Here is a 16876-nt window from a genome sequence, read left to right as displayed (position 1 = left end):
GGTCAAGAGGTCAGCGCCGGCCCCAGAAGGCATCGCAGCTATAGAGGAGCCACTACGCTTTCCCGTTCTCCCCCTTCTCTCCAGCTGTTTCTCCCTCTCTCACTCCATCACTCCCTCTCACCCCCCTCTCCATTTCTCTCTGTTTTCACATTCTCCCTTTCTCTTTGCTCCCCTGCAGCTTTTGGAAACTGTTGGACACACACTGAAAGAGGGATGGTGGGGTGGCTGGAGGACTGTAAACCTGCCGGAGTGAGACACGCTGCTCACTATTAGATGAAGGCACTGGAGAGCTGCCGTGGCACAATCTGCACTACATCCATACAGTTGCCAGGGATTCTTACACATCTGTCTCCATTAACTTAAAGACATCCAGATTTCCCTTCTGTAACTATTACACCTTTATTTCACTGTGCTTTAGATGGCCACTGTCTAAAAATATCCATTCATTGGTTCAGTGTTGACTGTAGTTTTCATGTCATTTATGGGATATGGTGTTGCAAATAGGAGAGAGAAGTTATTCTGCCTTGCTGAGTTACAGAACTAACCCAAAATGGCCATTTTAAAGGCTGAGGCAAATATGCATGGAATGAACAGCAAAATGATGCCTGAGAACCTGTTCAACTCCAAGGCAAAGTTATTACTGCACTTCAGAGTCTAAAACCAACCAGTCACCAAGAGGGGTTGGTTTTGAGGTGAAAGCATGGGCAGGTCTCTGTGCAGAGATAAAGATAGTTTATAGACTGGTTGATGGGTTTTACTCCTACCCTCCAGACCAAAAAGTGTAACTGTGGTAATATGAGTTCTGTAGAACTCCTCCATGCATTTTGAGGGGGTCATAAATGTTTGGTCTCTGGCTTTGTCCATTGAGCTTCCATAATTGTAGTCTTCTTCACACCAAGAGCATGGTAGATGTTGTTGGCAGAAAATAGCTCTGTGGCAATGCTGTGTTAAGTCACATGACCCAGCTGAAAGGGTAAGTAAACCAGACTCACACTGTAGAAAGCCCTGTAAGTTACACGTTACACATAATATTTACACGTGGCCTGAAAAATGCAAATGCGAATGCAAGAGAGAATAAATTTCCCTCTTTGACTCCTGCTTTCCCTTGTTTCGGAATCATTCACTAAATGACAGATAGTTTCCCTGTTCATGGTGAGAAATCTCATGATATCATCATCCAAGCTCTATTGTGGCCCTTTCCCTACAATGGCCTTGGTGAAATGGTGAAAACTGGGCCTTGGCAGCCCTCAGCCCCCCAACACTACCTTTCTCTACTGCTGCTTTAACTCCTCCAGCACTGAAGACATGAGCCTCCATGTCTTGTTTACCAACACCAGTTGAACAGATGGGACATTTGGTCCATGTCCTCGAACAGGGAACGCTGTGGTCCAGTCCGGCTTCATCCAGATACGTGAAAGCTTGTTTTCTGCGCTTGATGCGACCTCTATATTTAGATGTGACCACAGAGTGGCGAGCGTAGGTGCTGTGCTTTTACGAGGGAGACATATTAGGGCAAGGGAGGAGCACAAGTACAAACACAGATGGCTGGAAAAGGCAGCCATGACGCACACCCATGGGCGCCACTCTTACAGCTTTTAGAGCTCCAAAGGTTGTTCTCCAAAACAAGGAAAAGCGTGATTACCATTTCATATGTATTCCTAAATAGAGCATGGATGGGCAGGCTCAGAGAACCATATTGCTTCCTGACTTTCATTCTCTCTTTATTGTAATGTCATAATAAGAACAGGAAGTCATCTCGCCTGGTGTTCTAGGGGTAAACCGGTCACTTATTAGAAAGTAACTTACACCTGCAGGATATCAACCCTCCACCCCATGAACCAGAACTTCTCACTTCTGAGTCGGAGTTAGAAAATGTGTCAATAAGCATTTTAAAATTAAGCCCAGAGAAAGAGTGTGTAGTCACACATACCAAACACCCACTGACTCAATGGCCCATACAAATCTAATTTGTGCATGCTTGGTTCATCTGACCAAACTCTGTACTTACCCATAGAAGCACATTCTGCATCTGGCTTTCATGGATAGTTCAAAAACAATTTTAAAAACACTTACTGGCACCAGGAAAGATAATGCTTAGACAATGGTACTTACATAGTTTTATTTCATGTAAAAGGGTAGACAGCAGGGAAACTGCATGTACTTGTTTTCAATTAGAGCTTGTATTAAATTAGATTTGCCCTCTTTCTGGTGATAGCAATCAGTACCTCCAAAAACCCACATACCTCAACAGTTCATGCAGCCCAATAAAGACAGACGTGTGATGATTTTAGCAAAAGTGGTATTTACAGGAGATCACAGAATTAAATTTTCCTCACTGAACCAAAAACATTGACATTGGTAGTGAAAACTTTCAAATTAACCAAAGGAAGATATTCAGAGGCCAAGATTAACAGAACCACACAGGAGCGCTGTATGTTTGACTTCTGGATTTACAAGTTTCTACAAATGATTTCCATGTATTGTGGCCTGAAATGCAGTTTAAATGTGAATCAGACAGGTTCAGTCTTTAGCTGATGAGAGAATAATTTTGATGCTGCTGCAGGCAGGATCAGTATCTGGCAGAGGATGTGTACCAAATACATGGGACTGACAACGTCTTGGGTGGTGTGGGCTCTGAGTATTTAAATTGGAGGCTGCCTTGTGTTTTACCCAAATCCCAGAGGCATGCAGTGGTTCTGAGCCCAATTGCAGGGGAACTGTTTGAGAACAATTCAATCATTTTGGTATTTATTTTAGGGGTGGACGGTATAAACAGTATAGAAAGTATACCGGTATGAATTTGCCCTATGGTATGGATTTTGGCTATACCATGCTGACCAGTAGAGCCCTCACAGATCTAGGTGTAACTTCATCAAAAAGACACGATACTAAGCTTTATCTACATACACAAATCTTTGCTGACCTGTCAGTGATTAATCTTTTCTCAAGCATTAAAATATTGTTGTCCGGGACACCGTGAGCCCGGCAGCTGTATAGCTTATGGGACACCGTGAGTTTGCGGTACTGTCAGACGCGCACCCATTCTTTCTCGCTCACACACACAAAGCAGGAGCCTAACCTCACTAAATGTAGCCTACATACAATGACGTGAAAAAGCCCTTCAAAACCCCTATGTCCCACTATAATGGCCACCCATTAAAAGTCTATCTGCATGTTATTTTCTTTTAATAATAACGTGTTATTCTCTTTCCATTACTCTTGAATTATGCTTGCATTACTCTTGAATTATGCTATGCATTGTGTGTGCTATCAGTTGATCAGTTGTATAAGTTGAATAATTAAGACAGATAGGACGTCTTCACAGGCCAAGTGCTAGGGATGAGGGGAAATTAGTGTGCGCATGCAGGTGAACACGCCCTCGGACTCATCTAATTGCAAACTGCCACGATTTTTAGCTGCTGGAATAAACTTTCCTTGCCAATTATTCTCAGTCGGAAGATGTTGGTGGTTGCAAAAGGATTGCTTTCTTCTTCTTCGACAGAAAACTTTAATCCCTGAGTCAGTTTTTATTTTCACTTTGTGCAGCTTGATTTTATTGTATTTCATGAAAAAGTGTTTTTCAGAGATGGAAGTTACCTGAGAAAAGGTTTTGTATTTTGTTCTATTTATTTTTACAGTTTTGCACAATAAATGTTCTTAAAATACCTCTGTACTATGTGAAACATGTCCTAGTAATACAGTTAACAGTACCGTAATAGCTGCCATGCAGTTGCCATACCAGTGCTTTACCTCTTCAGAAGCATTTATATTGAAATTTTAAGAAAAACGAATATACCGTGATATATACTGTTACCGTCCGTGCTTCAAAGTATACGGTGATATAAATTTTAGGCCATACCGCCCAGCCCTAATTTCTTATTTGCATGTGTTATTGTTTCCCCCAATCTAGTCCACTGCATGTTGGATCTGCTTAATCCTTGTCAGAAACCTAACTCAGATCTATTTTTCATGGCTTTTAATAATAAAAATGCTCCTGATGCTGCTTCCACCCTCTCTCCATGTGGTTGATGCACTGCTTGCTTGTTTGTTCGAATTTCTGTCATGCTTGGGAATATCTGTTGGAATCTTTTGCCATAAATATCTGTATTTCATTATCAAAATACTTTATTAACGGTTTAAAGAGGTAATTAATCAGCCCCGTTACCACTGTCCTTTTCCGGGTTGCTTTATAATGCAAGTACGTTTTCCTCACCGGTGATAAGACCCACTTTGTCCCCTTGTAAGAACAGTATGAAATGGAGTGGTCACGCAGAATATCACATTTCATGCAGAATATCAGAACGTTGTTTTCTGTGCAGGGAGCGGTTTCATTCCATCAAGTGAAGGCGCAAGGTGAAAACAACTATCCAGTCGGGTCTTATCCTGAGAATCAAATCCTACTTATGAGCAACCCATGTAACGTTTATCTGTGAAAACGGCGGTTTCATGGGCAGGTGCAGTAGTCGTGCATTGAGAACTATGTGAAATGGTGATATGCAGCCCAGTGACAATTTCCCCGAAGGGAATTTTCATTGAAAAGAGCTTTAATCTATCTTAGATTCAAATTGGGCCATATACATTTGGACGATGTTGTGAACGAGATTGTAGAGAGCAGCCAACAAGGCAATCAGACATTCCTGGGAGAATTCCAACGCCGCTAACTTCGTCTGTTATTTGAGGTTAAGGCCCTAAGACTTCCTGTTCTCTTAGATGTGTAATCCCCTTTAAGGGGTTTAGCTTCAGATTTCAAAAACCACCATCAAAAAATCTCCCCCCCCACACTACCGCTGACTCCTCCTCGTCGTTCTCGCGGAAATCTCTGGAGGTGCAGGGGCGCAAGACTGGGAAAAGCGCACGACAGAATGGCTCTGCGAAGTACTCCAGCATCGACGCACAACGACTAATCTTGAACATTTGTAGCGAGACACACTGCCATTACAGAGGAGCACAGTCATCTTTAAAAATAAAACTTTTTTTTTTTTTTTAAATCTCGGGAAGGAGAAAACAACGATGCCCCCGTCTCTGTGTATTTCAGAGTGCAAGTTCGCACTTGAACTTTAAGTAGTTTGGTGCGTCGTTTATCCTTCTTCAGATTGTAGTCGGGTTGCTGGGCGACTTGCCTGTGAGAAAAAGACAAAACACTACAGAAACCCTGCGATGAACACTTATGTGGCTTGTATCCGCTAATTTGTGGAATTTTTGAACCAGGAGTGTTTGTGCTCTTGGCGTATGTTATACCAATATCGATAAGTACGATAGCTCGCAAGGAGATACATGGGAAATACGAATGAGAATACAATTATGTGTATCTTCAGATCAATACACGAGTCAGTAGTACTGCTACTTCTGGTCGTTGGTGAGTAACTTTAAACTCTTTCAGCCTAGAGTGTTTCTCACTTGTAAGACAACAATTAAATGCATGTTTCAAATCCTTAAAGAAACTGAAGCTGAGGGGACGTTAAAATGAGTGGACGCATTTGAGCTGCGCGAAACTAAAAGAAATCATTTACTGGGTTGTCCACTTGACTGTAAATGTGCCCGTTTAAATATTGCTGAAATATTTATAGACTAGTCCCAAAAGAATCGTTAAATGTGTATCTTCGGGGCTGTTGATACGAGCATCTGTTACCTCCATATGAATCGTAGAATTTTGTCCTTCTTTTCTGTCTTTTTGCGCGGCCACTGTTAGCATGGAAATCGGAATGCTTAGATTTTAAATACGTTCTCAACGATTTTTTCTCCACATATTTTCTTCCACGCGTAGAACTTGTAATATTAATTCATGATGATAATGACTGGCTTTGCCAATTCATCGTCGCTACTTATAATGTTTCATTTGTATGTAGCCTCATACAACAGAGAAATTGATTAAAATTTGGATGAGATGGTAGTACAACCTAAACCTAAACTGCATTCTGCATATGTACATAAAACGTTACAGAGAAGTCATTAATCTGTTCAGTTTACAAATGCAAATGAATATTGAATATTGCAAGATGTAATTGTATTAACACTGCATTAAGAGTAATACACGGTGCTTTTAGGCACTATGGACGTTTGTCTGTTTTTTGTTAAAGTAATGTTAGTTTAGTTTTTTAATCGCATCACTCGCAAGTTTCGGTTGAAAAAGCAGAAGCGTGGGGAGAGCGAACTAATTTCATTCAATTTGAATAAAACCGGATTATTTGACTGAGTTCGGCCCGAGTTCCATCTGTTTGGGATGACGATGGAAGTCAGCATTTGGCTGCAGCTTCAAACAACCCTGTAGAAAGAAAACGAGATATTTTAAAATGAAATTCTAGGCCCACTAAAGTCGGTTTAAGTGAATATAACGTTTAATTAACTCACATGTTATTGCAGCCTTTCCTGGCGGCAATAAAAATTGAATGTCAGACTGAATTACTGCGTACCGTAAATTTGGAGAGGAAAAAACCTAAGTAAGACTTTGAAAGGAAACCATAACAGCCATTAAAAAACGAACACACAAAGAAGCGGTAGGAATCCATAACCCGGTCAAAACACAAAACCATTAAATGCTGTGAAATTACGTTTTGGCGATAACTAATTTGAAAATAATTAACTACATTCCTGCATCGCTTAGGCCTATTTCTGTTTTTAAACAAACCTGCTTGTGAAAAATTCTTAGTAGCCACGTCCCAACTTTATTTAGAAATACAAACGGTTTTGAAATTTCTTGCATGCAACTGTACGTTCATATAAACACTCGTAAGGGGAGAAATACTATAAACACATCCATATTCACAGCTAATAATTGTGCTACTTTGAAAGTAAATCACAACGAAATATCATTATGATTTGTAAGACAGCTTCCATTGCAGTCTGACAGGTTTTGATTGAGAACAGGAATACATACTAAGACAGCTTGCCAAGGGGAAAAGCACTAGGGGAGTATGGTTTTGAGAGTAAAGCTTGGATCAAATCGAGGAATTGTGTGGTCAGACAGGCCCTGGGTTTCTCTGTTTTAAATGATTTGGAGTTAGAGTTTGTCAGGGGGCCCAGAACTCTTACCTCATCGCCGTGGCGACGTTGCCAACTGGAAATGGTGTCCGCGGTTTGAAGCTCTGGAACTTGCATGGGCATTTTGATTTAGATAGAGGGCAAGGGTTTATGGAAGCGGTAAAAGCACCAAAAATTGGAGCCTGGGAGGTCAGGATCTGTTTGGCCTCTGTTGCAGATAGCTCTGTCCATGGTGGTGATTTTTTTAGGATGACATTAAATCAATTTAAAAAAAACATGCACACATCAACAACGCACAAACGTGGTGGGTATTTCCTACAGTTCTTCCAAGGGCATGGTGTTGTGAAGCGGTGTGAGCCCTGAGCTGTTTTAAGGTGGAACACCTTTGGAGTACCCCATCCAGCTACTTTACTTGTGCGTGCATATGCACGTGTGTGTGTGTGTGTCTATAACAATAAGTAAGTAATTTTGTAAAGCGCATGTCTGATTTTTCTGAAGTCCTGGCTTGCTGGCACGTTGCAGAGTGTCTTTTTAGTTCACATTCAGCGGTCATGGAGAAGAATCTGCTTTAGCTCCTCCTCTAGGCACCTGCAGAGACCTGTATTTTTCTTCATGTTGTATTTTGTAAATCCCTAAAAAAAAGTTCTAAAGAATCGTGGTAGCACCTGTTTCACAGTAACCTCAAATTCACCTCCCATCACAATGTGGTAACATTTGTAAAGCGGTGGCCAATCAGGTTAACAGTGTGTTTACATAACATGTCTTTTCATGTTCTCGCAGATAGTCCATGTTATGCCTTTTTGGAGTCCTAATATGAAAACAACAACTTGGCAGCCTTCCAGAACATTTCGCGGCCAGAGTCAGAGTCCAGGTGCACATGACCCAGCAACATTCACAGAGCCAAAAGGATGTCCTCTCCCAACGTCACTGCATTACTAACGATACCAGCTGAAAATGAAGGTCATGCGTGTATGGGCTTTATCTCCTCAAAACAAGAGTAGTATTTGTACTGTATCTGAAAATAAAGCAAGTCAGGCAGATTGGGCAATGATCATTAGCAACCACTGTGTTAAATGGCACCACGGTGTCTAGTTCTCATCGTTTTACCTTACCTATCATTTAACCTGTACAAGTTGAGCTTGAAATCATCACTATTTTTCTCAAGGGTAAAGTTTAAGTTTTTCCAAATGAACCCCAAGAGATAACATTTGGTTGGACATAACAAGTACATGCCATTTCACGCACCCATATAATGTTGGCTGGTAACGACTTCTAAGGCTAAGCAAACACTTTTCCCTGGGATTTGTGGTCATACAGAACCAGCCTAAATCCAACTGAGACTCCTCAGAGTCAGTGACATGTTCACATGAACCAGTGAGGCCTTGTCTTGAGTAGTTTTCATTCCAGTAGGTTCTGTGACTGTAACAGAGCCATTACTCGCTGTTGAAACGTTTGCACAAACGCAACAGTGTAAGAAGACCTGGGGGAAACAAAGTGATGCAGCTACTCTCTCACAGAGAGAGCTTCAGGCCAGCAGTTTCACATTTCAGGGAGGATAGTATAAAATATGAATAAATCCTTTGAGAAATCTTACTTCATGAGGCATGGAATGTTTTGGCCTGCAGCATGAAAAAAAAATGCTTGACTTCCCCACATCAAAGATTCCTTTTCAGTTTGTTTCAAAATTTCTGATTGTCATGCTGCAAGGTGAACCTTAATCACTGACCGCCTGAATTTAGACGCAGCAATTCTAACAAATACTGCATTTATAATGCTTGAAATGTCAAGAATGAGACATAAATTCACTGCAACATGTTATATTAAGGTACTGCTAGTCATAATGTCAGATTACCTGATAAATCGCAGTTCTCCCTCTGCTGGGTAATGCAGCTCCATGTTCTTATTCAGTCCAGACAAAAGCATTTCTGTCTGCAGTCCTTTTGCCAATCTCTTTGAAACTGCATATGGGGTCTAAATGAACTTGAAAAACAGTAGGCATTTTGAAATCTCATGAGCTTTTTGAAAGCGATGAGGAATTGTGTCCACACACTTGTTAAATGCTCTGAAGTGTTTGATTAAGAAAAAAGGGACAGTGTTTGGACTCTAGAGGTCCTTATTTGGTCCAGTCTAAATATGCTTCTTGCACATTTATTTTTCCTGTGCCTTGGACACTTGTACCAAGCTCCTGTGAAGTTCTACTGAATGTGCATATGTGACATTGTCTTGTAGAAGAGTTAATCTGATCCAGTTAAAATGCTTTTTACATGAAAGGAATCTGGAGTAATGAAAACCAGGCACTGGCATGATGATGCCACTGAAATGAAGTAGAGCACTCTTACTAATTACTCCAATCCTCCTTTGTCCTCCAAAACCATGGTCTACTTAATGCTTCAAAATATTGTCTGTGACCTACTCCTTAAAACAAAGCAGAAGTATGTCGAAATATGCATTTTTCTGTACATTGGTATCTCAGAACAAGCAAGTGCAGGGTTTGGTTTAAATAGAATTTGTGTGTGTTCATGTTTGTGATAGTATCGTGCAACCCGCCTCAACCCCCCTCACAACCCGCTGTGAGTCCCTGGTGGGTCCCTGCCTGCAGTTGGCGAATCATATCTCCTGTGATTCCTCTGGGCGGTACCGCACTTGGCAGGTTCTGGCACTGCGCTGACCTGGCTCTTCCCCACAGGTCCGGGTGGAGGGTCGTCTCTGTACCACCCTTTCTCCCTGGAGAAGGGTTTCGAGCGGCTGTCCCGGGACTCACAGTGTCGCCACATGCTTAAGCACCTCCACAACGGCGCCCGCATCTCCGTGCAGATGCCCCCCAACATCGAGGGCCACTGGGTGTCCACCAGGTGAGACGTCTGATCAGCTCAGCCCGCTAGGAGGAGACACTAACTTACATCCATTTATTATTAACTGCTGTGCACACATTATCTTTCATCATTATTCACACCCTGGACTAAACAAAAACATGCTTGAGAAAACTGAATTTGCACTATGCAGTGCTGTTAAGATTAAAGTATGACACTTTAAACATTTTTAAACAGAAAAAATGTAGTAGTACATGTATGTATAAAAAATGTAGTAGTCCAGTATGTACGTTTTTTTTTCTTTTGAAGCATGTTTTTTTTGTTCCTGCTCAGTCAGGGTTGTGAATAAATAATGAGGACTGTATATATGTCAATGTTACTAGTGGAACAGGTGTCTAAATGTCCCATTAACATTACTGTAGTAGTGAGCATCTCATAAACTGTTTTTTTTGGTCTGTCTTCACTGGCAGCTGTGAGGTGAGGCCTGGCCCGGAGTTCATCACCAGGTCGTACCGGTTTTACCACAACCAGACCTTCAGGGCCCACCAGTTCTACTATGGGGACAACCACTGCACCACGCCCACCCACACACTGGTGGTCCAGGGCCGGCTGAAGCTGCGGCAGGCCTCCTGGATCACCCGTGGCGGCACGGAGGCCGACTACCAGCTCGACCGCATCCAGGTGGTGTGCCACGGCGAGGCGGCGGCCAGGGACCTCAGCCTGCGTCTGAACCGCAGCTGCCAGGGGGCGGAGCCCTGGGAGCCGGGCGTGGCTTATGAGCTATGGAGGGAGGGGGCGGGCTGCGACTGCTCCCGCGGGCTCAACTTCGCCATGCACGAGCTGCAGCTGCTGCGCGTGGAGAAACAGCACCTACACCACAATCTGGACCAGCTGGTGGAGGAGCTGTTCCTGGGGGACATCCACACGGAGCCTGCCCAGAGATTGTACTACCGGCCATCCAGCTACCAGGCCGCACTGCAGAACGCCAAGGTCAGACACCAGGGGGTGGGAGGAGGGACATTTCCGTGGGGCTGAGGTCAGAGTCAAACTGTGTTGTGCTGTGTCTGCGTGCTTAGAGGTGCAAGTCCAAAGTGATGAAGTTCTTTGCATAGGCCACAAATTGGCTTCAAATGAGTGCAGTAAGAGATAAGAAACTAACAGCAAGTAAACGGTTCAGAGAAAGTGTTTCATCATAAGCCTGCTAAAACTTTACCTCGTATGGTAAATCCATACTGGTAATATATGCCAGGCACAGAACAACAGGTGATAATAATTTAGTTTATCTGAGTGAAGAAAAATAAATAATAAAATGTGCTACAACTCAACAATGTGAAGTGAACTGTGATTTATCAGTACTAGTCCTTTACTCAGTCTCTGTGTGTACTCTGTGGTGGAGCTGTTGCAGCTGTTGGAGCATGGCCTCAAAATGAGCCATATACGAGACGTTATTTACAGTTATTAGCCAAATCAAAGATAGAATTCCATTTTAAGGCCATTGGACATTTAGCTTGTTTGTAAAGTCCACACTGTGTGTGGTGGGTACCATGACTTCTTCGTCGGGGTATACTTTCATTAGATTTCAAAACAGCTTGAGCTTTGAGTGGAACTTTATATTTCTGTATTCTCGTTTTTTCTTGTTTTCTCTGTCAGCTATTGTACTCATCTTCTGAACACTTTTGAAATATTTTTAGGGAGAAGAGTGCAGTTTCGAAGAAAAAAATAAAAAAACAGGGTTTTGAACTTAAACCATCCTTATTTTTATTTTGATTATTCAGATATAAAAGTAACAATCTCAATACTGAAGGTCACAATTAATCAGATACTCAAAGACTAAAGCATTTAACAGTCACAACCCTAACTGAGGTGGGCACATGTGATACCTGATGTCATAAAGTTCTGTTTCGTTCTGTGAATGAGGAATGCTCTCACCATCAGTGCCCAGTTTTAAATTTGTGGTTAATGGGATGATTAGCATACAACAGGTTGAGTTAAAGTTCTGTTTTCCTGCTAAACTATGTTGTGCTGGTTAAGTTTGTTAACATGCCCAAATTCAGTTCCGCTAACTTCAAACTGACTAGTGTTCAGATTTCAATATTTTACATTCCCTCAGGGTTTTTTCCATTTTATCATTACTCAATGGATTCTTGGATGGTATAAAAGGATCTTGTGTGTTTAGGGAGACTTTGCTTCATTTGAATACATTCTGTTGTCAGCTTCTTATAAATGAGAGGGCCTAACGGTATGTTTCAAACACGATTGCCCTCCAAATATTCGCTTGTCCAAAAAACTATGTTGATTGAAACGATAGCTGGCAAATTCCAGAGCCTCACTACCTGAGAACATGCAGTCTGCAGAGGGGTTGGTAGGACAGGCTACATGCCAGAGAGGGAGGGGTCTTTGGCAAGCCAGCCAAGAGGCCTGCATTTTATGAGCTGGAAATTCTTTCCCTGACTGAGGAGGCTGCACATCTTCTGAACACATGCTGCATGTTCACGCTCATGCTGTAGGCTTCTGTGCCAGGAATCTCTGTCTCTCTGTCTCTCTCTCTGTCTCTCTGTCTCTCTCTCTCTCTCTCTCTCTCTCTCTCGATTTCTCTCATGCTGTCTGTCCCCTGATCTCTCTCTCTCGATTTCTCTCCCGCTGTCTCTCCCCTGCTCTCTGTCTCTCTCTCTCTCTCTCTCTCTCTTTACATTGGCAACTGCAAAGTGTAGATATATGCCTCACTCTATACAAACATTTAAAAGAGAGAAAACACACGTTTATAATGCAGTAAGCACGGAACACGTATCCTATCAGCAGTTATGCATAGGGTTATATTTTACAGTTTATGAATTCTGACACTTTCTGTTCTTCGTCTGCCTGAGAAGCCAAAAGCACTGTGCATTCTGATTGGCTAAGTAAATATACCATGGAAGCATTGTTTGTAGCTGGAAAAATGAAGATTGTGTTTCTCTGGGCCTCAAAAATAGGAAGCATTAATATAATTCATTTGGTATATAATAAATGTACTAGGAGTTGTGAATTGGTGCAATTACACCTTTTACCATACAATGCTGTGAATATGAGTCATAGTGAAACAACTTTCCAAGAACATCTTCTAGGTCGAAAGGCCAGGGTAGCTCAGCCAGAAAAATTTATTACCTAGCTTAGGTCGTACTCTGCTTTCAGTTTTTTTCCTTCTTTTTTTGTCCATAAGTTTTGTGATTACCCTGAGGAAACGCACTGAAATGCAAGACTGCACCCAATCAGTTTTCCTTCCCTGTTTCTCTCTTGGCCCAGTCAGATGTCTTAAAGCACTTGCAACCAATCAGAGAGTGAGATGAAATGGTAATGAGGCAACAGAGTAAAACCACAAGTTAAAAAAAAAAACGGAAGAATGGGCTTTACTGCATGCCGTAATTTTATTTGTTTCTTATTGGAACATAAAGCCATGTGACTCCAGTCTAAACTGATGCTTTAATCCCTCAAATTACACTGGGTAGGAAGAGTGTATGTGTGCTGTACAAAATTCTTGTATTCATGAAATGATAATGGGAGAGAGGGATTTGGGCCGAATGAATCCTTCAGCACAGGGCCAAATTGGACTCCCTCTTCAATCACTGTATCAAAATTGATCTTGGACCCATCCGTGAATGACAAATATCAGTGTACAGCCAGTTTGGAAACCATTATAACTCCCATGTTTTTAATTTGTGATCAGCAGGTGTGTCACTGTCAACTCTCAAGTAGTGATTTGTGATCAGGTGGAAGAGCAAAATCTGAATTAAACCAGCACCAGCAGAGTTTATGCATGGCATGGGATTTTTACCACGTTACCAAGGGTATCCAGCAGTGGATTAAATCTTAGCAGATGGCATTTTAGTTATAATTACACTGTCCCTCCGCTTCTTACATTTGATGTCTGGTAGTTCAAAAGAACCAAACCATGTCAACAAGAGGAACTTTCATTAGAGGACAGAATCAAGACCTAAGGGTTGAGGTTTGTAGGTTTGAAATACAGGTAGACACTGCTCTTCTACCCTTGAGCAATGCACTGTGCTAACTTTGAAAGCTACTGCTGCTACTGAATCCTGTAGCCAATGTTTTTTTCTAGTTTAGAGCTGGGCTACATCATTAGCCTAATATGGTTCACAGAGGCAGGGCATGTGATGATAGACCAGCCTAGGTTCCACATCTAGCAACATATTAGGCATCTAGGCATTCTTCACCATCACTGAGAGATGTAATAATCCATTGATTGGCATTGGCTACCCTGTAATGCATTATGGGAATTGTAGTGTGTGATCAAAACCAGCATTCATAATTGTCTGAGAAAAGGCAAAACGTTAACCAGATAGCCGCTGCACTCCATAGGGCAGAATCTAAACTTAAAACTAATTGGCTCTGGTCTGCTTTCAGAACCACGACCAGGCGTGCATCGCGTGCCGGATCATCTACCGGTCAGACGAGCACCACCCGCCCATCCTGCCTCCGCGGGCAGACCTGACGGTGGGGCTGCACGGGCAGTGGGTGAGCCAGCGCTGCGAGGTCCGCCCGGAAGTGCTCTTCCTCACCCGCCACTTCATCTTTCACGACAGCAACAACACCTGGGAGGGCCACTACTACCACTACTCGGACCCAGTCTGCAAGCACCCCACCTTCAGCATGTACGCCAGCGGCCGCTACAGCCGTGGCGTGCCCTCCGCCCGCGTCATGGGCGGCACCGAGTTCATCTTCAAAGGTACGTGGTGATACCCTTGACTTCTTCATCACCCAGTTTATTTTGTTCTTGTTAAAAGTTTGCCACGTCAGATATCATGAAACTTGAGGAAATGCCCAATTTCATGCTTAACCTTGTCCGTACAATGATGAATCCCAGCTGTGCCTAAATTTGATGCTCGTGCATGTTATATGTAATTAGCATAACTACACGCCCCGGCAATCCGATATAAGGGCTTTCTGACTTGTCACTGGTGTAGCAGAAATTGTGCTAAAAGGGAAAAATCAGTCGAATGTTTCTGATTCAGATATGTGAATGATTCTGACAGAGGTGAATTGCAGAGTATGCCAGTATATTTCATTGATTGAGCAGTGGAGTGTCGGGCACATCAGAAAATCACTGGTTGAAACAGCCACCATTTATTCTAAATAATTCCAAATAATTTTTACAACACACAGCTTGTGCAAAAGACAGTATTGTCTTGTCTAATGAAATTAGAAAGTAAGAACACAGAGGCGCAGTTAGATGTAACACCTTCATGCTTTGACTCCCCTGCTCCCTTTATTCTATGATTCTGAGTCTGAATCATAGCCCCGTTCCCTGGAGGGATTGGTGGATCAGGCATAGGGTCCCCACATTACTGTTTATCTTGTGCAGAAGGAGTGCCATGTTTCATGGCCATACTGTGACAGATACAGCAGGCTAACATGATTCTTAGTTGTGTACAAAAGCATGCAGCCTGCTGTGTCCAAACACAACCATCTGCCTTTTAGCACATCTCTAAGCAAGTTTGCGTATGAATTTGGTTGTGGTGTCTGCAGGTTGGCCAACAGTGTCATCAGCCAGGATTTCAGCATGTAACCCCTATTGCTGACAGTATAAACAGATTCATAATTAAAATTTGGCAAATAAATATAAGCTGACTATTAGTTTACTTAAAACACGCAACATTTATATTCAGATTAACATGAAGGACCTTCTCTTTTGTGAGATTTAACAGTGAATGTAACAGCTAAGCTAGTAGCTAAACAATTATTTCCTCCTCTTTCATGTCCTCTTTCTTTTCCTCACCCTCTCTCTTTCTTACATATCCATCACCTCATGTCACTCTTACCTACTCATAACCTTTCATTATTGCCCCCTCGCTCTTTCTCTCTCACCCTTTCTTTCATTCTCTCTCTCTTTCTGACCTCTTCTATCCTCCCACTTCCTCTCTCTCATTCCTTCTCTCACTTTTTCTTTCTATTTCTCTCTTTCCCCCCTCTCCTCTGTCTCTCTCCAGTAAGCCACATGCGTGTCAGGCCCATGGACCTGGCCACCACCTCCTTACTGAATGTCTTCAGCGGAGACGAGTGCGGGGTGGAGGGCTCGTGGCAGGTGGGTGTGGAGCAGGACGTCACTCTGACCAATGGCTGCATGGCCCTGGGCATCCGGCTGCCCCACACCGAGTATGAGCTGTTCCGCATGGAGCAGGACGCCCGCGGCCGCTACCTCCTCTACAACGGCCAGCGGCCCAGCGACGGTTCCAGCCCCGACCGGCCCAACAAGAGGGCCACCTCCTACCAGATGCCCCTGGTGCAGTGCGCCACCAGCAGCCAGGGGTCAGAGGTTGCCGACCTACCCCTGCAGCTCAGCAATGGCTGTGGACGGCGCGGCAGCGGTGACCCCGTGGACGTCACTCAAACTCTGGCGGTCGCCCTTCTCTTCTTTTGTCTCAGCTAAGACGAGCAGCGCTTGGCATTTCTCTCGCAACTACATACTGGGAGGAAGAGGGCGAGGTAGAGGAGGCACAGTGATCAGCACAGGCTCAGAGGAGGAAGAGGAAGACGGAGGCCTTGTCAAAACACTTGAGCATCTTCAGTGTTTGCTCTTTTTTTAAACACTGTGGGAGCAAGGGTCAAATGTCGAGACAGGGGCTGGGTGAGCAAAAGGAAAGGAGCCCATCGATGCCTGACACTTGAGCTCCACCCAGTGGATCCTTGAAACTGCATCTCCACAGTAACAGCACTTTAACAGAGCAGATCTGTAAAGGGTATGTGTATTTCTATAGGCACACAGGCATACATATATACTGTACTGTGTATGCCTATAGAAACATTAAGCCATTTTTTCTGAAAGGGGTCAGTAAGGAAAGTGACTGATATGGTCAGACGCAGATTATATTTTTCTACAATGAACAATGGATGACTACAATACAGCATAATGCAATGCTGAGTTAAAGGGATATGATGCGCAGTGAACATGGGAACCATAAAAATGTATTTTTCTTCATGTTTGACTTCTCCTGAACTCTAATTCTGTATAATTAGAGAACATAAATGGTAGAAAAAATGTTTGTAGGCACTCTCCCCATACTCCCATTTGACATAATGTAGGTGGCTCTATGTCT

The 16876-nt window shown here is 43.0% G+C and overlaps 1 protein-coding gene across 1 annotated transcript; it reads left to right on the top strand.

The window, feature by feature from the left end:
• The first annotated feature begins 5243 nt into the window (after window positions 1-5243).
• Window positions 5244-16831, top strand: LOC118771284 (protein APCDD1-like). The gene is made up of 5 exons (XM_036519233.1): window positions 5244-5356; window positions 9665-9830; window positions 10259-10778; window positions 14187-14508; window positions 15770-16831. The coding sequence occupies exons 1-5, from the start codon at window positions 5275-5277 to the stop codon at window positions 16207-16209; spliced, it is 1530 nt and encodes a 509-aa protein (XP_036375126.1). The 5' UTR covers window positions 5244-5274; the 3' UTR covers window positions 16210-16831.
• Window positions 16832-16876: the final 45 nt, after the last annotated feature.

Source organism: Megalops cyprinoides, chromosome 24 (genome assembly GCF_013368585.1).
Source record: "Megalops cyprinoides isolate fMegCyp1 chromosome 24, fMegCyp1.pri, whole genome shotgun sequence".
NCBI lineage: Eukaryota > Metazoa > Chordata > Actinopteri > Elopiformes > Megalopidae > Megalops > Megalops cyprinoides.
Note: the sequence above shows the minus strand (reverse complement) of the source record. Positions and strands in the feature narration are given on the sequence as shown.

What these genes read in the sequence shown, in the direction of transcription:
- LOC118771284 (XM_036519233.1), top strand. Translation starts at nt 5,275, where the DNA reads ATGGGAAATACGAATGAGAATACAATTATGTGTATCTTCAGATCAATA. An exon ending in GGCCACTGGGTGTCCACCAG is followed by an intron (nt 9,831 to 10,258) that starts GTGAGACGTCTG and finishes CTTCACTGGCAG; the next exon opens with CTGTGAGGTGAGGCCTGGCC. An exon ending in CACCGAGTTCATCTTCAAAG is followed by an intron (nt 14,509 to 15,769) that starts GTACGTGGTGAT and finishes GTCTCTCTCCAG; the next exon opens with TAAGCCACATGCGTGTCAGG.